Below are 22,419 nucleotides of genomic sequence, written 5' to 3'. Positions count from 1 at the left end.
TGGATTAAATGCTCCAACCAAAAAGCATAGACTGGCTGAATGGATACAAAAACAAGACCCATATATATGCTGTTTAAAAGAGACCCATTTCAGACCTAGGGACACATACAGACTGAAAGTGAGGGAATGGACAAATATATTCCATGCAAATGGAAGTCAGAGGAAAGCTGGAGTAGCAATTCTCATATGAGACAAAATAGACTTTAAAATAAAGACTATTACAAGAGACAAAGAAGGACACTATATAATGACAAGGGATCAATCCAAGAAGAAGATATAACAATTGTAAATATATATCCACCCAACGTAGGAGCACCTCAATACATAACACAAATGCTAACAGCCATAAAATGGGATATTGACAGTAACAAAATCAAAGTAGGGACTTTAACACCCACTTTCACCAATGGAAGATCATCTAAAATGAAAATAAGTAAGGAAACACAGCTTTAAATGACACATTAAACAAGATGGACTTAAGTGATCTTTATAGGACATTCCATCCTAAAGCAACAGAATACACTTACTTCTCAAGTGCTCATGGAACATTCTCCAGGATAGACCATATCTTAGGTCACAAATCAAGTCTTGGTAAACTTAAGAAAACTGAAATTGTATCATTTATCTTTTCTAACTACAATGCTATGAGACTAGATAACAATTACAGGAAATTAATGTAAAAAGTACATACACATTGAGGTGAAACAATACGCTCCTAAATAACAAAGAGATCACTGAAGAAATCAAAGAGTAAATTAAAAAATACCTAGAAATATATGACAATGAAAACACGGTGACCCAAAACCTATGGAATGCAGCAAAACCAGTTCTAAAAGGGAAGTTTATAGAAATACAATCCTACCACAAGAACAAGAAACATCTCAAATAAACAAGCTAACATTACTCCTAAAGCAATTATGGAAAGAAGAACAACAACAACAAAACAAAGTTAGCAGAAGAAAGAAATCATAAAGATTAGATCAGAAATAAATGAGAAAGAAATGAAGGAAACAATAGTGAAGATCAACAAAACTAAAAGCTGGTTCTTTGAGAAGATGAACAAAATTGATGAACCACTAGCTAGACTCATCAAGAAGAAAAGGGAGAAGATTCAAATCAATAGAATTAGAAATGAAAAAGGAGAAGTAACATTTGACACTGCAGAAATGCAAAGGATCATGAGAGATTACTACAAGCAACTCTATGCCAATAAAATGGACAACCTGGAAGAAATGGACAAACTCTTAGAAAGCACAACCTTCCGAGACTGAACTAGGAAGAAATAGAAAATATAAACAGACTAATTACAAACACTGAAATTGAAACTGTAATTAAAATTCTTCCAACAAACAAAAGCCCAGGACCAGATGGCTTCACTTGTGAATTCTATCAAACATTTAGAGAAGAGCTAACACCTATCATTCTCAAACTCTTCCAAAGTATAGCAGAGGGAGGAACACTCCCAAACTGATTCTACGAGGCCACCATCACCCTGTTACCAAAACAAGACAAAGATATCACAAAAAAAGAAAACTACTAGGGGCTTCCCTGGTGGCACAGTGGTTGAGAGTCCACCTGCCGATGCAGGGGACACGGGTTCGTGCCCCGGTCTGGGAAGATCTCACATACTGCAGAGCATCTGGGCCCATGAGCCACGGCCGCTGAGCCTGCACGCCCAGAGCCTGTGCTCCACAACAGGAGAGGCCACGACAGTGAGAGGCCCGTGTGCCGAAAAAAAAAAAAGAAAGAAAACTACAAGTCGATATCACTGATGAACATAGATGCAAAACTCCTCAACAAAATACTAGCAAACAGAATCCAATAGCACATTAAAAGGATCATATACCATGATCAAGTGGGGTTTATTCCAGGAACGTAAGGACTCTTCAATATATGCAAATCAATCAATGTGATACATCTTATTGAAAAACTGAAGGAGTAAAACCATATGATCATCTCAATAGATGCAGAAAAAGCTTTCCACAAAATTCAACACCCATTTATGACAAAAACTCACCAAAAAGTAGGCATAGAGGGAATTTACCTCAACAAAATAAAGGCAACATGTGACAAATAAAGGCCATATATGACACAGCCAACATGGTTCTCAATGGTGAAAAACTGAAACCATTTGCACTAAGATCAGGAACAAAAACAAGGTTGCTCACTCTCACTAGTATTATTCAACATAGTTTTGGAAGTTTTAGCCACAGAAATCAGAGAAGAAAAAGAAATAAAAGAATTCAAATCATAAAAGAAGAAGTAAAACAATCACTGTTTGCAGATGACATGATACTATACAAAAAGAATCCTAAAGATGCTACCAGAAAACTACTAGAGCTAATCAATGAATCTGGTAAATTAGCAGGATACAAAATTAATGCACAGAAATCTCTTACATTTGTATACACTAATGATGAAAAATCTGAAAGTAAAATTAAGGAAACACTCTCATTCACCACTGTAACAAAAAGAATAAAATACCTAGGAATAAACTTACCTAAGGAGAAAAAAGATCTGTATGCAGAAAACTATAAGACACTGATGAGAGAAATTAAAGATGATATAAACATATGGAGAGATATACCATGTTCTTAGATTGGAAGAATCAACATTGTGAAAATGACTATTCTACCCAAAGCAATCTACAGATTCAATGTAATCCTTATCAAACTACCAATGGCATTTTTTTACAGAACTAGAAGAAAAAATCTTAAAAATTGTATGGAGACAGAAAAGACCCCGGATAGCCAAAGCAGTCTGGAGAGGAAAAAATGGAGCTGGAGGAATCAGACTCCCTGACTTCAGACTATACTACAAAACTACAGTAATCAAGACAGTATGGTACTGGCACAAAAACAGAAATATAGATCAATGGTACAGGATAGAAGGGCCAGAGATAAACCCACACACATATGGTCACCTTATCTTTGATGAAGGAGGCAAGAATATACAATGGAGAAAAGACAGCCTCTTCAATAAGTGGTGCTGGGAAAACTGGACAGCTACATGCAAAAGAATGAAATTAGAACACTCCCTAACACCATACACAAAACTAAACTCAAAATGGATTAAAGACCTAAATGTAAAGCCAGACACTATCAAGCCCTTAGAGAAAAACGTAGGCAAAACACTCTATGACATAAATCACAGCAAGGTCCTTTTTGACCCACCTCCTAGAGAAATGGAAATAAAAACAAAAATAAACAAATGGGACCTAATGAAACTTAAAAGTTTTTGCACAGCAAAGGAAACCATTAACAAGATAAAAAGACAACCCTCAAAATGGGAGAAAATATTTGTAAATGAAGCAACTGACAAAGGATTAATCTCCAAACCATACAAGTGACTCATGCAACTCAATATCAAAAAACAAACAACCCAATCCAGAAATAGGCAGAAGACCTAAATAGACATTTCTCCAAAGAAGATATACAGATTGCCAACAAACACATGAAAGTATGAACACATCTCTAATCATTAGACAAATGCAAATCAAAACTACAATGAGGTATCACCTCACACTGGTCAGAATGGCCATAATCAGAAAATCTACAAACAGCAAATGCTCGAGAGGGTGTGGAGAAAAGGGAACCCTCTTACAATGTTGATGGGAATGTTAATTGATACAGCCCACTATGGAGAACAGTATGGAAGTTTCTTAAAACACTAAAATTAGAACTACCATATGACCCAGCAATCACACTGCTGGGCAATTACCCTGAGAAAACCATAATTCAAAAAGGGTCATGTGCCACAACGTTCATTGCAGCACTATTTACAATAGCCAGGACATGGGAGCAACCCAAGTGTCCATCAACAGATGAATGGATAAAGAAGATGTGGCACATATATACAATGGAATATTACTCAGACATAAAATGGAATAGAACTGAGTTATTTGTAGTGAGGTGGAGGGACCTAGAGATTGTGATACACAGTGATGTAAATCAGCAAGAGAGAAACAAATACCATATGCTAACACATATATATGAAATAAAAAATAAATGTTCTGGAGAAGCTAGGGTCAGGACAGGAATAAAGATGTAGATGTAGAGAATGGGCTTGAGGATACAGGGAGGGGGAAGTGTAAGCTGTGACAAAGTGAGAGAGTGGCATGGACATATATAAACTACCAAACTTAAAATAGATAGCTAGTGGGAAGCAGCCGCATACCACAGGAAGATCAGCTTGGTGCTTTGTGACCACCTAGAGGAGTGAGATAGGGAGCGTGGGAGGGAGACACAGGAGGGGTTATGGGGATATATATATACATATAGCTGATTCACTTTGTTATACATCAGAAACTAACACAACACTGTAAAGCAAGTATACTCCAATAAAGATGTTAAAAAAAAAAAAGCAGGGAGTTGAGGAAGATGGCAGAAGAGTAAGACATGGACATCACCTGCCTCCCCACAGATACATCAGAAATAACATCTATACTTGGAACTGCTCCTATAGAACACCCACTGAATGCTGGCAGAAGACCTCAGACCTCCCAAAAGGCAAAAAACTCCCCACGTACCTGGGTAGGGCAAAAGAAAAAAAAAAAAACATAGACAAAAGAATAGGGAAGGGACCTTCACCCCTGGGAGGGAACTGTGAAAGAGGAAAGGTTTCCACACATTAGGAAGCCCCTTCGTAGACGGAGACTGCAGGCGGTGGAGGGGGGAATCTTTGGAGCCACGGAGGACAGCACAACAACAGGGGTGTGGAGGGCAAAGCAGAGAGATTCCCGCACAGAGGATCAGTGAGGACCAGCACTCACCAGCCCGAGAGGATTGTCTGCTCATGCGCCGAGGTAGGCGGGGCCTGGGAGCTGAGGCTCGGGCTTCGGTTGGATCCAGAGAGAGCACTGGGTTTGGCTGCATGAACACAGCCTGAAGGAGTTAGTGCACCGCGGCTAGTCGGGATGGAGTCCGGGAAAATGTCTGCACCTCCCTAAGGAGACTGTGACTAAAAATCTTCCAACAAACAAAAGCCCAGGACCACATGGCTTCACAGGCGAATTCTATCAAACATTTAGAGAAGAGCTAACACCTATCCTTCTCAAACTCTTCCAAAATATAGCAGAGGGAGGAACACTCCCAAATTCCTTCGACGAGGCCACCATCACCGTGATTCCAAAACCAGACAAGGAAGTCACAAAGAAAGAAAACTACAGGCCAATATCACTGATGAACATAGATGCAAAAATCCTCAACAAAATGCTAGCAAACAGAATCCAACAGCACATTAAAAGGATCATACACTATGATCAAGTGGGGTTTATTCCAGGATTGCAAGGATTCTTCAATATACGCAAGTCAATCAATGTGATACACCACATTAACAAATTGAAGGAGAAAAACCATATGATCATCTCAATAGATGCAGAGAAATCTTTTGACAAAGTTCAAAACCCATTTATGATAAAATCCCTGCAGAAAGTAGGCATAGAGGGAAATATCCTCAACATATTAAAGGCCATATATGACAAACCACAGCCAACATCATCCTCAATGCTGTAAAACTGAAAGCATTTCCACTAAGATCAGGAACAAGACAAGGTTGCCTACTCACATCACTATTATTCAACATAGTTTTGTAAGTTTTAGCCACAGCAATCAGAGAAGAAAAAGAAATGAAAGGAATCCAAATCGGAAGAAGAAGTAAAGTTGTCGCTCTTTGCAGATGACATGATACTATACATCAAGAATCCTAAAGATTCTAACAGAAAGCTACTAGAGCTAATTAATGAATTTGGCCAAGTAGCAGAATACAAAATGAATGCACAGAAATCTCTTGCATTCCTATACACTAATGATGAAAAATCTGAAAGTGAAATTTAAAAAACACTCACATTTACCATTGCAACAAAAAGAATAAAATATCTAGGAATAAACCTACCTAAGGAGACAAAAGACCTGTATGAAGAAAATTATAGGACACTGATGAAAGAAATTAAAGATGATACAAATAGATGTAGAGATATACCATGCTTTCCATTGGAAGAATCAACAATGTGAAAATGACTCTACTATCCAAAGCAATCTACAGATTCAATGCAATCCCTAACAAACTACCACTGGCATTTTTCCCAGAACTAGCACAAAAAATTTCACAATTTGTATGGAAACACAAAAGACCCCGAATAGGCAAAGCAATCTTGAGAACGAAAAACAGAGCTGGAGGAATCAGCCTCCCTGACTTCAGACTATATTACAAAGCTACAGTAATCAAGACAGTATGGTACTGGCACAAAAACAGAAATATAGATCAATGGAATAGGATAGACAGCCCAGAGGTAAACCCACGAACATATGGTTACCTTATCTTTGATAAAGGAGGCAAGAATATACAGTGGAGAAAAGACAGCCACTTCAATAAGTGGTGCCTGGAAAACTGGACAGGTACATGTAAAAGTATGAAGTTAGAACACTCCCTAACACCATACACAAAAATAAACTCAAAATGGATTAAAACCTAAATGTAAAGCCAGACACTATGAAACACTTAGAGGAAAACATAGGCAGAACACTATGTGACATAAATCACAGCAAGATCCTTTTTGACCCACCTCCTAGAGAAATGGAAATAAAAACAAAAATAAACAAATGGGACCTAATGAAACTTAAAAGTTTTTGCACAGCAAAGGAAACCATAAGCAAGACCAAAAGACAACCTCCAAATGGGAGAAAATATTTGCAAATGAAGCAACTGACAAAGGATTAATCTCCAAAATTTACAAGCAGCTGATGCAGCTCAATAACAAAAAAACAAAAAATGCAATCCAAAAACGGGCAGAAGACCTAAATAGACATTTCTCCAAAGAAGATATACAGATTGCCAGAGAACACATGAAACAGTGCTCAACATGATTAATCATTAGAGAAAGGGAAATCAAAACTACAACGAGGTATCATCTCACACTGGTCAGAATGGCCATCAACAAAAAATCTAGAAACACTATATTCTGGAGAGAGTGTAGAGAAAAGGGAACCCTCTTGCACTGTTGGTGGGAATGTAAATTGATACAGCCACTATGGAGAACTGTATGGAGGTTCCTTAAAAAACTACAAATAGAACTACCATAAGACACAGCAATCCCACTACTGGGCATATACCCTGAGAAAAAAATAATTCAAAAAGAGTCATGTACCAAAATGTTCATTACAGCTCTATTTACAATAGCCAGGTGATGGAAGCAACCTAAGTGTCCACCATCAGATGAATGGATAAAGAAGATGTGGCTCATATATACAATAGATTATTACTCAACCATAAAAAGAAACGAAATTGAGTTATTTTTAGTGAGGTGGATGGACCTAGAGTCTGTCATACAGAGTGAAGTAAGTTAGAAAGAGGAAAGCAAACACCATATGCTAACACATATATATGGAATCTAAGAAAAAGAAAGTCTTGAACAACCTAGGGGTAAGACAGTAATAAAGACACAGATCTACTGGAAAATAGACTTGAGGATATGGGGAGTGGGAAATGTAAGCTGTGACAAAGTGAGAGAGTGGCATAGACATATATACACTACCAAATGTAATATAGATAGCTAGTAGGAAGCAGCTGCATAGCACAGGGAGATCAGCTCGGTGCTTTGTGACCACCTAGAGGGGTGGGAGAGGGAGGGTGGGAGGGATGGAGATGCAAGAGAGAAGAGATATGGGAACATATGTATATGTATAACTGATTCACTTTGCTATAAAGCAGAAACTAACACACCATTGTAAAGCAATTATACTCCAATAAAGATGTTAAAAAAAAAAATCAGATGTTCAAATTTGGAAAAAAAAAAAAAAGAAAAGAAATCTAAAAGTGCAATAAGGACACAATAGTAAAACTAATCATACTCTACTGATATCTGATGGTTACACTGATTTTCAAACCTTAAAATTTATTTATGAATGACTAATTTTGTTTCACTTCAAACTGAGAATGCTGTTTGTGGTATATGATGAACAAGCTTTGTTGAGTTTTTAAATTTATACTGTGTTTTTTGTTTGTTTTTTTGATGTAGTAATTTTTATAAGTTTATAAACTACAGCAGCTAATAGACACTTTTTAATTTTTCAATTTCTTTTTTTTATATCTTTTATTTCCATTTCTCTAGGAGGTGGGTCAAAAAGGATCTTGTTGTGATTTATGTCATAGAGTGTCCTGCCTAAGTTTTCATCTAAGAGTTTGATATTTTCTGGCCTTACATTTAGGTCTTTAATCCATTTTGAGCTTACTTTTCTGTATGGTGTTAGGGAGTGATCTAAATCATACTTCTACATGTACCTGTCCAGTTTTCACAGCACTACTTATTGAAGAGGCTGTCCTTTCTCCACTGTATATTTCTGCCTCCTTTATCAAACATAAGGTGGCCATTTGTGCGTGGGTTTATCTCTGGGCTTTGAATCCTGTTCCATTGATCTGTCTTTCTGTTTTTGTGCCAGTACCATACTGTCTTGATTACTGTAGCTTTGTAGTATAGTCTGAAGTCAGGGAGCCTGATTCCTCCAGCACTGTTTTTCATTCTCAAGATTGCTTTGGCTATTCGGGGTCTTTTGTGTTTCCATACAAATTGTGAAATTTTTTGTTCTAGTTCTGTGAAAAATGCCAGTGGTAGTTTGATAGGGATTGCATTGAATCTGTAGATTGCTTTGGGTAGTAGAGTTATTTTCACAATGTTGATTCTTCCAATCCAAGGCCGTAGTATATCTCTCCATCTATTTGTAACATCTTTAATTTCTTTCACCAGTGTCTTAAAATTTTCTGCATACAGGTCTTTTGTATCCTTAGGTAGGTTTATTCCTAGATATTTTATTCTTTTTGTTCCAATGGTAAATGGAAGTGTTTTCTTGATTTCACTTTCAGATTTTTCATTATTAATGTATAGGAATGCCAGATATTTCTGTGCATTAATTTTGTATCCTGCTACTTTACCAAATTCATTGATTAGCTCTAGTAGTTTACTGGTAGCATCTTTAGGATTCTCTATGAACAGTATCATGTCATCTGCAAATAGTGACAGCTTTACTTCTTCTTTTCTGATTTGGATTCTTTTTATTTATTTTTCTTCTCTGATTGCTGTGGCTAAAACTTCCAAAACTATGTTGAATAAGAGTGGTGAGAGTGGGCAACCTTGTCTTGTTCCTGATCTTAGTGGAAATGCTTTCAGTTTTTCACCATTGAGGACAATGTTGGCTGTGGGTTTGTCATATATGGCCTTCATTATGTTGAGGAAGTTCCCTCTATGCCTACTTTCTGCAGGGTTTTTATCATAAATGGGTGTTGAATTTTGTAGAAAGCTTTCTGTGCATCTATTGAGATGATCATATGGCTTTTCTCCTTCAATTTTTAAATATGGTGTATCACATTGATTGATTTGCGTATATTGAAGAATCCTTGCATTCCCGGAAAAAAATCCACTTGATCATGGTGTATGATCCGTTTAATGTGCTGTTGGATTCTGTTTGCTAGTATTTTGATGAGGATTTTTGCATCTATGTTCATCAGTGATATTGGCCTGTAGTTTTCTTTCTTTGTGACATCCTTGTCTGGTTTTGGTATCAAGGTGATGATGGCCTCGTAGAAGGCATTTGGGTGTGTTCCTCCCTCTTCTATTTTTTGGAAGAGTTTGAGAAGGATAGGTGTTAGCTCTTCTCTAAATGTTTGATAGAATTCGCCTGTGAAGCCATGTGGTCCTGGGCTTTTTTTTGTTGGAAGATTTTTAATCACAGTTTCACTTTCAGTGCTTGTTATCGGTCTGTTCATATTTTCTATTTCTTCCTTATTCAGTCTTGGCAGGTTGTGCCTTTTTAAGAATTTGTCCATTTCTTCCAGGTTGTCCATTTTATTGGCATAGAGTTGCTTGTAGTAATCTCTCATGATCTTTTGTATTTCTGCAGTGTCAGTAGTTACTTCTTCATTTTCATTTCTAATTCTATTCATTTGAGTCTTCTCTCTTTTTTTCTTGATGAGTCTGGCTAATGGTTTATTAATTTTGTTTTTCTTCTCAAAGAACCAGCTTTTAGTATTATTGATCTTTGCTATCGTTTCCTTCATTTCTTTTTCATTTATTTCTGATCTGATATTTATGATTTCTTTCCTTCTGCTAACTTTAGGGTTTTTTTGTTCTTCTTTCTCTAATTGCTTTAGGTGTAAGGTTAGGTTGTTTATTCGAGTGTTTCTTGTTTCTTAAGGTAGGATTGTATTGCTATAAGCTTCCATCTTAGAACCGCTTTTACTGCATCCCATAGATTTTGGGTCGTCCTGTCTCCATTGTCATTTGTTTCTAGGTATTTTTGTATTTCCTCTTTGATTTCTTCAATGATCAGTTCGTTATTAAGTAGTGTATTGTTCAGCCTCCATGTGTTTGTATTTTTTACAGATCTTTTCTTTAATTGATGTCTAGTCTCATAGCGTTGTGGTCGGAAAAGATACTTGATACAATTTCAATTTTCTTAAATTTACCAAGGCTTGATTTGTGGCCCAAGATATGATCTATCCTGGAGAATGTTCCATGAGCACTTGAGAAAAATGTGTAGTCTGTTGTTTTTGGATGGCATGTCCTATAAATATCAATTAAGTCCATCTTGTTTAATGTATCATTTAAAGCTTGTGTTTCCTTATTTATTATCCTTTTGGATGATCTGTCCATTGGTGAAAGTGGGGTGTTAAATTTCTCTACTATGAATGTGTTACTGTCGATTTCCCCTTTTATGGCTGTTAGTATTTGCCTTATGTATTGAGGTGCTCCTATGTTGGGTGCCTAAATATTTACAGTTCTTATATCTTCTTCTTGGATTGATCCCTTGATCATTATGTAGTGTCCTTCTTTGTCTCTTCTAACAGTCTTTATTTTAAAGTCTATTTTGTCTGATATGAGAATTGCTTCTCCATCTTTCTTTTGGTTTCCATTTGCATGAAATACCTTTTTCCATCCCCTTACTTTCAGTCTGTATGTGTCTCTAGGTCTGAAGTGGGTCTCTTGTAGACAGCAAATATATGGGTCTTGTTTTTGTATCCATTCAGCCAATCTGTGTCTTTTGGTGGGAGCATTTAGTCCATTTACCTTTAAGTTAATTATCGATATGTATGTTCCTATTCCCATTTTCTTAATTGTTTTGGGTTCGTTATTGTAGGTCTTTTCCTTCTCTTGTGTTTCTTGCTTAGAGAAGTTCCTTTAGCAGTTGTTGTAGAGCTGATTTGGTGGTGCTGAACTCTCTCAGGTTTGCTTGTCTGTGAAGGTTTTAATTTCTCCATCAAATCTGAATGAGATCCTTGCTGGTAGAGTAATCTTGGTTGCAGGTTTTTCTCCTTTATCACTTTAAATATGTCCTGCCTGTCCCTTCTGGCTTGCAGAGTTTCTGCTGAAAGATCAGCTGTTAACCTTATGGGGATTCCCTTGTGTATTATTTGTTGTTTTTCCCTTGATACTTTTCATATGTTTTCTTTGTATTTAATTTTTGACAGTTTGATTAGTATGTGTCTTGGTGTATTTCTCCTTGGATTTATCCTGTATGGGACTCTCTGTGCTTCCTGGACTTGATTAACTATTTCCTTTCCCATATTAGGGAAGTTTTCAACTATAATCTCTTCAAATATTTTCTCAGTCTCCCTTTTTCTCTTATTCTTCTGGAACCCCTATAATTCGAATGTTGGTGCTTTCAATGTTTTCCCAGAGGTCCCAGAGGTCTCTGAGACTGTCCTCAGTTTTTTCCATTCTTTTTTCTTTATTCTGCTCTGCGGTAGTTATTTCCACTATTTTATCTTCCAGGTCACTTATCCGTTCTTCTGTCTCAGTTATTCTGCTATTGGTCCCATTTAGAGTATTTTTCATTTAATTTATTGTGTTGTTCATCATTGTTTGTTTCATCTTTAGTTCTTCTAGGCCCTTGTTAAATGTTTCTTGCATTTTGTCTATTCTATTTCGAAGATTTTGGATCATCTTTACTATCATTACCCTGAATTGTTTTTCAGGTAGACTGCCTATTTCCTCTTCATTTGTTAGGTCTGGTGGGTTTTTATCTTGCTCCTTCATCTGCTGTGTGTTTTTCTGTCTTCTCATTTTGCTTATCTTACTGTGTTTGGGGTCTCCTTTTTGTAGGCTGCAGGTTCGTAGTTCCTGTTGTTTTTGGTGTCTGTCCCCAGTGGCTAAGGTTGGTTCAGTGGGTTGTGTAGGCTTCCTGGTGGAGGGGACTAGTGTCTTTGTTCTGGTGGATGAGGCTGGATCTTGTCTTTCTGTTGGGCAGGTCCACGTCTGGTGGTGAGTTTTGGGGTGTCTGTGGACTTATTATCATTTGGGGAAGCCTCTCTGCTAATGTGTGGGGTTGTGTTCCTGTCGTGCTAGTTGTTTGGCATAGGATGTCCAGCCCTGTAGCTTGCTGGTTGTTGAGTGAAGCTGGGGGCTGGTGTTGAGATGGAGATCTCTGGGAGATTTTCACCATTTGATTTTATGTAGACCTGGGAGGTCTCTTGTGGACCAGTGTCCTGAAGTTGGCTCTCCCACTTTTAGCCGCGGCTTGCGCCCGTCTCTGGGGTCCGCGCTTTTAGCCGCAGCTCGCGCCCGTCTCTGGGGTTCGCGCTTTTAGCCACGGCTTCTGGCCGTCTCTGGAGCTCCTTTAAGCAGCGCTCTTAATCCCCTTTCCTCACGCACCAGGAAACAAAGAGGGAAGAAAAAGTCTCTCGCCTCTTCGGCAGGTCCAGACTTTTCCCCGGACTCCCTCCCGGCCAGCTGTGGTGCAGTAACCCCCTGCAGGCTGTGTCCACGCCAGCAACCCCAGTCCTCTCCCTGCGCTCTGACTGAAGCCCGAGCCTCAGCTCCCAGCCCCGCGAGCTCCGGCAGGTGAGCAGACAAGCCTCTCGGGCTGGTGAGTGCCGGTCGGCACCGATCCTCTGTGTGGGAATCTCTCCACTTTGCCCCCCGCACCCCTGTTGCTGTGCTCTCCTCCACGGCTCCGAAGCTTTCCCCCTCTGCCCCCCGCAGTCTCCGCCCACAAAGGGGCTTCCTAGTGTGTGGAAACATTTCCTCCTTCACAGCTCCCTCCCACTGGTGCAGGTCCCGTCCCTATCCTTTTGTCTCTGTTTATTATTTTTTATTTTTCCCTACCCAGGTACGTGGGGTTTTCTTGCCTTTTGGGAGGTGTGAGGTCTTCTGCCAGCGTTCAGTAGGTGTTCTGTAGGAGTTGTTCCACGTGTAGATGTATTTCTGATGTATCTGTGGAGAGGAAGGTGATCTCCGCTTCTTACTCTTCTGCCATCTTCCCAGAAGTCGCTCTTTACTGTGTTTTTATATCTACTAGACACTGTCCCTGGGCACAAGTTTTCAGTGGTAATGAATCTGTCTTCTTCTAGAATTCTGTGCCTTGTAAGTTATTGGTTCATCATTCTTATAAGGTTTTCATATCAAAGCTTCTTGTTAACTGAAGCCAAAGAGGCTTCCAGATGCAATAATTTCTTTTGTGTTTTGTTATAACTCTATGAAGAAGAATGCAACAGAGAGGTAGTGATCTACTGGAAGATGAAGTGCCCTTCTCTCAAGTTCAACAGAGATATATCCTTTCCAAAGATGCACCATTACTCAGCTTTCTAAGTGTTTACATGGCCTGTGGCTGTCACCCAGTGGTGGTATGTCCACCTGGTGTGGAAAACATTATCTTTAATTCTTGCAGAAGCATCTGCTAAAGCTATTCCCTCTTATGTGTCTTTCAGAGACCTCAGATGTGATTTCTGGGCCTGACCACTGGAGCATCTGTATTTGTGGTCACGGGAGTGCAGCTCATACTTTCCTGAGAAGTTTTCTAGGGTTTGAAATTGTTGGGCCACAGAATCGGGAACCTGCAAAAAACTTTTGATAAATAGTATTCAACACATTCCCTCTATCTTTAGAGGAGGAAGTAGGGACCCAGAGAGGTAATGTGACAGAGGCACACAGACAGGTGTTGCATGGTTGAATTGGGGCTGGATCTCAGGACCCACGTTTCCAGCTCTCTCTACCTTCCCTCCCATTTTGATGACTCCACAGCATTCCCTCCTCAACTACTGACTTTGGACACTGTATATGTTTCTTACCCTCAGTTCCCTCAATTATGATATGAAGAACTTGAATGGAATGTGAGGAGTTTTAACTGACACTTCAAGGTTCTAAGAAGCCTGGCTTAGGACTGACCCAGGAGGGTTTGATGGACATTTGCTGGGTGGGAGGATGGGGTAGAATTTAGGCGGGGACAGGTGAGATTTCAACTCCACTGTTCTCTTCAATCATCGCAGCAGAGTGTTTCACACACTCAATTCTATAAAGGATCCTTTTAACAGAGGGACTTGGAGATTTAAAAATAAGTGTTTGGAAACCATTGAACTGCATGATCACTAGGATCTTTTCTAGCTCTAACATTCTGTAAGTCTGTATGTTCCTAAACAATTATTCTCTAGAAAGACAGGGAGCATGGGGGTGTGTTTGTGGGTATCGTTTGTGTGTGTTTCGTGCCTGTCTACCGACTAGATTATAGACTACGTAAGGATTTATTTCTGGCACAATTCCCACAGACTGCTAGTTAGTTTGTATACAGGTGGTAGGAATTCAACAAATTGTAGTTACTTAATCCTTTAGATTTTATGTGGTTTTCTCTCCTTCTGCCAACAACTGCAGGGTAGGAGCCATCAGACAGGGAAGGAAACTGAGGCAAAGGGAAGTTCCGAACTGGCTCAGGTTCTCATCGGTTCTCACCACTAGTGGGCGGTATAGGCAGGTGTGGGTCCAGGTCCAGCTGTGTCCAGAGAAGGTGATCTGGATCAAGGCAACCCCACCAGTCTGACCTCACGGGGACACTGCTGGCAGTTGTTCTCAGGAGTGGACACTTGGGACTCCTTGAAGTTCTATTTCATTGGCTTTCCTATGCCATACAATCCGATAATGACTATCTTAGTCTTTGTATTGTATATACACATATGTCTCTCCTATAAGGGCTATTTAATTTTTGAGAACAGAGAACAGTGTAGAGGAAAAGAACATTAACTCTGGAGGGAAAGATTCCAGGTTGAGTGTGCGCTCATTTCCTGGTTTGCTGTGTGAACTTGGAAAAGGCCCTTCACTTCTCTGGGCCTAAGTGAACTGGTAGTTCTCCAGTCATAGGCGGTGTGGCACGCTGGCCCTTCCAACCCTGCAAAGACCTCTGCCACATTGTAATCAACACATCAAGTTAATTTTTCCACAGTGGAGTATCAGGTGATGTCTATCACACAAGCTGAGCGAGTTGTGGGACAATATGTGCTGCGAGGAAAAAATGAAAAGCTTGGGAGAGAGGAAATCCAGAGCCAAAGCAACATCCTTTCTTCCCTAAAACATTTAAGAACTTTACTTACCAGTACCTAGAGAGTGGGGGCAATAGACCATCCTGCAGGGTGCCTGGGGGAGGGGCAGCCCACTGTGGGTGCTGTAGAGACTCTGAGGTGGCCTGGGGCTGTGGTCATGGCTGTTGCAGTAAGTGAAATTACATTACACTTAGAGTGATTTTTTGGGGGAATGTTTTAGGCTTTTAATTCCTTCTCCTGTGAAATCTAAAATTCTGCCATGGGAAGGTCTAATGAACACATTGAAGAGCTGAGCCCTGTGCAGCTGTGTATGTCCTACCAGGTTTTGGAGTCAGATCTGGCTTCAAATTCAGGTTCCATCACTTCAGCTGGACTATGGGATCTTAAGGAAGTCTCTTTATTTCTCTGATCCTCAATTTTGTCATCTGTAAGATGGGGATATTTATTTTGAACTCACAGGGACTTTCTCAGGATCAAAACTGATGCTAAATGTAAAGCACATGATGTATGTCCATGGTAAGGGCTCAGTTAGTGGTGACTCCTGTAGTTCCTTAGGATTGAATTAGGTTCCCTGTGATAGTGCCATAGACATAGCGGTTGTTCTGTGAGTATTTATTGAGTTGAAATGGCTTTGTTATTCCTTGTAAACCAGAGCCAGCAAGGGCATCTGCCTACTAAATATTTGAGTATTCATGTGTCTTCTTATGATCTCCAGGTGTAAATAACCTTGCCTGACCATCCTCTGTGCATAGAGGTCAGTGATTGGGGCTTAGCAGGAGGACAGAGAGAAATGGCCCCATTGTTTACTGAGCACTTATTCTGCTCCAGTCTCTCTCCACTGTCCCCACCAAGCCTGCCTGCAGGGCAGTGTTACCCTCTTTTCTTGCATAAGGAAACCAATCTCAGAAAAGGTGAGTAACCAACCCAGGATCACACAGCTGATAAGTGACCAATCCTTTGAGATCTCATTGACTTCTTGGAGAAAGAAGTAGGTTCCCCACAAATTAAAAGCAGCAAGGAATCACTCACAGGTGGGTAATGCACCCTCTTAAATGAGAACACCAGGTGGGAGGAGCCACAGTTTTGCGGGGTAGGTCGGCAGACAGGGCAGGAAGTGAAGTAACAATGCAAAGGAGCAAATGCTAAGTGGAGGAACAGAATCATCTACCTTTGCTTCTGGCTTGTGGGCTTTCCTTCTGCTCATCTGAAATGCTGGCTGTGATGTCATGCTTTGACTGGAGGTGTAGTATGTCTACATGCAGCAGCACCAAGAGATGGAGTTTAATGGGCAGAAGGTCCATGTGATCCTGGCCCAGAGCACCTCTATGCCACAGTTTCCAGAGAAGTCAGGTGTGCTCTGGGTAAGGCAGTTCAAGCAGAGGCTGGCAATGACAGGTACCGGAGCAAAAGTAAAAAGAGGGCATGTGTTGGCTCCCTGGCCAGGACCACCCAACTAAAGGTCTTGTAAAATGCATGATGCTTATTCCCATGGGTGCAAAAGAGTGAGACTCAATTTACCCCCAGAATCTTGGCTACAATGCAAGGTGGATTTTTAAATCTCATCAATTCATTCTTTGTTGACTCTTGCATTGTACAGATGAAATCAGAACATCCAAGTGAACTAGAAGGTTTAGAAACTCACTTCGGGCTAGTCCTGTCTATGTACACACAAGCTGGGGGTAGGAAGGAGGTCTGGCAGGACTGTCTTTGAGGATGCAGCTCCTCCTCAGCAAAAACCCAGGGACTCAGGACCTGCCTGCCTTGAGTTCCTTCTTCAGGAGAGAGGCTGGGAGGGGTCCATGCGACCACCTGCTGGACTGGAATGGGTGTGGCCTTGAGGCTGTGGCAAAATCTGAACTGCAGTTGTGACGTGTGTTAGATCTGCCACCTTGGGCTTGTCGTCCCAATCTTCTGAGTCTCCATTTTATTATTTTGTAAACTGGGGTTTAATTTTATCAACTCCTTGGGATTAAGATAATTAAATGAGACTATATCCATGTGTCTACTCGTTGCCAGGTGTTTAATAAATAACAGCAGAATGTGCCTTGGCTGTTTTTCAAAATGTTTACATGTAAGTCTCTCATAAGGCAAGGCAGAGGGGAGAATCCACTTGAATTCCATGTTATCTCTCTCCTTACTATCTGGGCCTGAATATAAAGTTGGAAGTTTTGCAAGATTTACTGCTGTATCTTTAATATGTCTCCTCCTTCTAAATTGTCATTTTTTTCCCTCTCCAGTTTTCATGTATTGCTTCGATAGCCTGGATTGCCCAGTTCCAAACTGGCTCTTTAAGTGGGCTGCCAAGGTGAGATCCCAGGAGGCAGGCGGGGAAGTGTGTTTGACCAATGTTGACTTAGCCCGTGGGGCTGTCAGCCTGAAGAGACGCACTGTCTCAGCCCTCATGATGCTCTTTTAAGAAGCAGCTCTGTTGAGTGACTATGGTTAGTACTGGGGTTGCCAATACCCAGCACAGAGGCTGGGACAAAAGACAAAGTATCTTTACCTGGAATGCCAGCTGCTCCCCGCTCTTCCCCTGAGATACCACCAAGATCACTCTCTGGAACCTCTGGACAATAGCCTGTTCCTTGTAGGAACAATGGTGCCTGTGGACCCTGTATCTGCTTATGGAGGAGTTAGACAGGCCAACCTGGCTCGGGAGACAATCAGACATGTCCAAGCCTGGGAAAGGCAGTTTTTTTACGGTTATTTATTTATTTATTTTTCTGTAAGGAGAGAGAACTGCAGTGGTACTCAGATCACTAGGGACTGCCTAGGACCTGGAATCATGGTGACCATTCCATCTGCTTTGTAAGGTCCTACTTACTGGCTGGAAGGCTCACCAATTCCCTGGGAGAGTGAAAAAGCACATAAGCTTTGAGTCAAACATCATATATTGAATCCTGGCCCTGCTTCTAACTGAGTAATCTAGGGAAGCCATCAATTTCTTCCCTTTTAAAAATGGAGATGGATATTGTCACCCTGTAGAGAAGGAGTAAATAGAACAATGTTTGGGGAAAGTCTTGGGCAATGTTCAACACTGATTAAAGGATGGTGTATCCTTCCCCTTGCCCCCAGTTCTTACCATTTTCTAAATCTGTAAAGCAAGTCCTTTCTCTCATTTCTTTGGAAGAATCCCGCAGCCCAAGCCAATCTCATTTCCTGTTTTTAATTTTTTCTTTTCAAAAAATGATGTCTCAGAAATATCTTAGCTTTTTTTTAGCAAAAGTCGAAATATACAGCAAGGTCTTATAACGCTGGCCCCTGACATCCAGCCTTACCTGTGCCCTGTGTCTTACATTTTGTCATCATCTGTGGCAACATTCTATGGATATCTGGTTAGGGGCCCTATAGTCATATGTATTACTCCCAAAGCCATCTTCCTTTACCTTTGCCACATCCCAAAGAATCAGGAGTAATCGCTGTAATGACATAGAAGTGACAGTCTTCTTTCCTTTGCAGAAAGGAGTTCCTACCTACTTGAAAATCATGGTGAATGCCTGTCATAACTATTCCAGGAGATCCTAAGAGAGAGAATTGGGAGCTCTGTGTCCATGGAATGATGTCCCTGGAAGTGCCACAACTACTGATGCTCAGCCTGCCTGTCACTTTTTCATCTTCAGAGGCCTGCACACTCTCCAGAATGTTGTCCCCGATTCCTTTCCCACTCTCCCCACCCCGGGACTGGCAGCTGAATGTGGGTCAGATTAGGGAAAACTTTGCTTGTTTCTAAAAAGGGAAGTCCTCAGTAGGGAACATAGCCATTCCATTGTGCCGTTCTAGGGGGATGGTAGGTAGCCAAATGACAACACCACCTCAGAGGGACTAATCCTGACAAGCTGGCTCCTTCCCACATGTGATTCCTTGCAATCCAGGGGGGTGGTTTCCTGCTGAAGTTGCATTGCCTTCAGAGCTGACTCTCAGTGCACCAAGCCTGGACAACACGTGCTGATGTCCATTTGCCGTATGCTTCACTGACTTGATTTGGCTGGAATTGAGATGATAATCCACTGTCTCTCCCCATTCCTACTTGGGGAGGATCACAAGCTGTTTTGATTTCAAACCATTTTGAAAAACATTGCAGGCCTGACTAAGTGCATAGTGTGGTAATATTTTTTTCTCATTATCCATGTCTGGGTTTTTCTCTTTCCCATATGCCCCTGGGGAAGGCTGTCCGTACCTCACTAGCTCTGCACTTTACTGGACACTGAGGCATCAAGACAGCTCTGGCAGTTAGCAGAAGACAACTTTCTTTGCACACAGCATTGAGTTAAAGATTCTTTATATGCAATAAATAAATTTCCTTTATCGAATGATGGTGATGTTGAAAGGATAAGTGTTCACAGCCAGGGAAATATTAATTAGTGGTGTGGTTGACACTACACCTTTTTCTCAGGAATTCCACTGAAGTTTTCTGGCTCTTTGACCACCAAAAGACTTCCAGTTTCCTACTTATCTCCTGAATTTTAGAGGGAAAGATATTCTGTGGCCAAAGACACAGCCTTATGATCTCAGGGAAAAATTTTAACCACTCTGTGTGATGGTACGGAACTTTGATTAATGGGCATAAAAATTCAGGATGTAAAGCCGGAAGCAGGGGATTTATTAAAATGGGATACCTCAGGCTGTGTGTTTTTTCTATGAAAGAAAAGTCTATTGAATACAGATAAATAAATACAGAGTGAGTTATTCTTGTGCTGTCTGCAGTTTCCTTCCTACCTTGTTCCTTCTGTGAGAATGAATCAGTTAGGTCTCTTTGGTTTGCAAGTCACACCCAACTTAACTCATGGACTTCAACATAAAAAGGAATTTTAGGCTCACTTACATGCAAGACCAAGTGTATAGTGGTCTCAGGTGGGGGTTGATATGGGCCTCAAACTGACGTTAGGAATCAGCTTTGTTCTTCTTCAACTTATCTATGATGTTGAGCTGTGTTTGGAGGCAGGATGGCTGCTAACAAGAGAAAAATAGGCCTATATCTTCCTAGGTTCATGCCCAGTCAAAAACAGACAGCATTTCTTTTCAGTTGATCCGAAATCAACCCATGACTCCCTCTAAACAATGTGCCTATCCCTACCCTAGTCATTGTGGTCATATGGATAGAATTATGCAAATAAACGAATACCTCATAAATTTATCATTATCAGTAATGTAGTTGGAATTTTATTTCAGGTAAATTAAATCTACATGTCTCACGTAATAGAGGTCAAGTTGGTATTTTATGTAGTGTCACTGTAACACAAGCACTAGGATTAGAGTTTTTGAGCAAAGAATCAAAATGAAGTGGTCTGATTCAAACCATATCTTTCACAGTGTTTGATAATTTGCTAGCAATGCTGAGAATACTAAGAATACTGAGTTTCTAGGTAAGGCAGTTTAAAAAAGTCACTCAGCTTGCTATAATTAGTAGAGTTAAGACCCTTTTGCATTCATGCTTGCTAATGTAGAGAAGACAGTCCTATACAGTGTTGATACAGGTTACCTGCGAAACTGAGAACACATGAGTCAATAGTAAATGCCAGAGGCCCAAAAAACATAGAACTGGTGCTCTGGTGGTTGCACTGGATTCTTCAAGGTCTACCTCTCTGCAGGGCCTTAAAGTATCATTTGGAATTTAAAAGGTATAAGTATATTATCATTCTTCTAGCACTTAGTTTCACTTATTTTCCCATGTCTGTCTCTCTGAATAGACAATAAGATCTTTGTGGATAGAAACCCTTCTTTCACTTTGATTACTGCTCCCTAAGGAAGTGTATCTTAGGCACTCAAATGGTAACTAAATGTGTGACTTTAATGATTTGGAGAAGGTTAACCAAATGACACACACCCAGAAGGCTCAACCCATCCAGATATAGAGGTTTGATTTCACTATATTAAATATTGCTTTAATGTTTAATAATTTAATTTAATCCAAATTATTTCCCCAAGTCATCATTTTAGGGCTCCAGATTCCTCAGGTTCCCATTGGTCTTTCCATGAGAGCACCAGGTCCTTTGTTTGTTAAGGGGTGGCTTTGCTGGTGTGGCTATGGGTTATACTTTAATGTTATGGAAATGGCCCAATCTGGACTGAGTCCAGCTGAGATAAGTCAAGATTTCAGGATTTTCATAATGAAAGTAGCATTACTGTTAGTGCTAAATTTTTTCCACAGGCAAATTATTCACTCTGCATAACAGTTCAAAGTTAATGACCACCTTGGAACTGAGGAATTCCAGCAGAGGGTCACGTCCTTGAAAATGTTCCTATTTCACAGGGAGGGTCCTGGCCTGGCTCCCTGGCTGAGATTCCTCACCCAGAATCCCCACCTCTACTGCCTGCCCTTCAATCCTCCTGCTTCCCAGCTGGATTTGAAAGAGAGAGAAAGCAGGCAGAGCCCATTTGGTTCTCATGTTTCTGGTAGCACTGCCCAGTCGGCTCAGAGAATTATCTTTAAAAGCTTTAAGATGTGTGTTCACTTCACAGATATTTCTCAATGGTCTGGTGTCCATCTGGCAAGGGGACAGGCACGGCAGTTCCTGGGATGAGTGGGACAGGCTTGGGGTCTGCACTCAAGGAGCTTATGATTCAGTGAAGAAGACACAGTGGACAAACTGTTGAAAAGGTGATGAGTTGTGAGAACAGACAAGTAAAGGGGGCTAGAGTCTAAACCTGGGGGCACTAACCAAGTCTGAGGGGTCAGGGGAGTGCATGTTGGAGTTGGCTGGATGAAGGTTGGAGAAGAAAACTTCCACATGGAAGAAACCATTTCCATAAAACCCCTCAGGCAGGGGAACCAGTCACATCTGAAGAACTAGCAAAGGCCAGTAGGTCTGAGTAATGAAAATGAAGGAAGGCATCTCACATGTGGCTGAAGAAGGAGGCAGTGAGGCCGTGGGAGACCCTGAGAGCTATGGCAAGGATTTTGAACTTCATATCCAGAACATCAGTAAACTTGAAGGATTTTAGGCTGAGCAGTGACCTGGTAAGCCACATTCATTCCTAACTGCAGCTCATTTTCCCCCATGGCTCTTCACCATCTCTAACATTCCTCCAACATGGCATGGGGGTGCTCTCCAAGATGCTCTAAGACTTGTCATTTTGAATCCTTCCCACTCTGAGGCAGCGCTCTGAGTAGCCCACATCCAAACC

The 22,419-nt window shown here is 40.7% G+C and overlaps 1 protein-coding gene across 1 annotated transcript in view; it reads left to right on the top strand.

Moving 5' to 3' along the window:
• Window positions 1-18,819, top strand: part of PCTP (phosphatidylcholine transfer protein) — a 112,249-nt gene extending 93,430 nt beyond the window's left edge. Inside the window, exons 4-6 of the mRNA XM_069540061.1 lie at window positions 16,542-16,689; window positions 17,532-17,599; window positions 18,754-18,819. Of these exons, the coding sequence (XP_069396162.1) occupies window positions 16,542-16,689; window positions 17,532-17,599; window positions 18,754-18,819 (282 nt within the window). The remainder of the gene's footprint in view (window positions 1-16,541; window positions 16,690-17,531; window positions 17,600-18,753) is intronic.
• The last annotated feature ends 3,600 nt before the right edge of the window (window positions 18,820-22,419 follow it).

The sequence above is a fragment of the Delphinus delphis genome, chromosome 19 (assembly GCF_949987515.2).
Source record: "Delphinus delphis chromosome 19, mDelDel1.2, whole genome shotgun sequence".
In the NCBI taxonomy this organism is placed as follows: Eukaryota; Metazoa; Chordata; class Mammalia; order Artiodactyla; family Delphinidae; genus Delphinus; species Delphinus delphis.
Note: the sequence above shows the minus strand (reverse complement) of the source record. Positions and strands in the feature narration are given on the sequence as shown.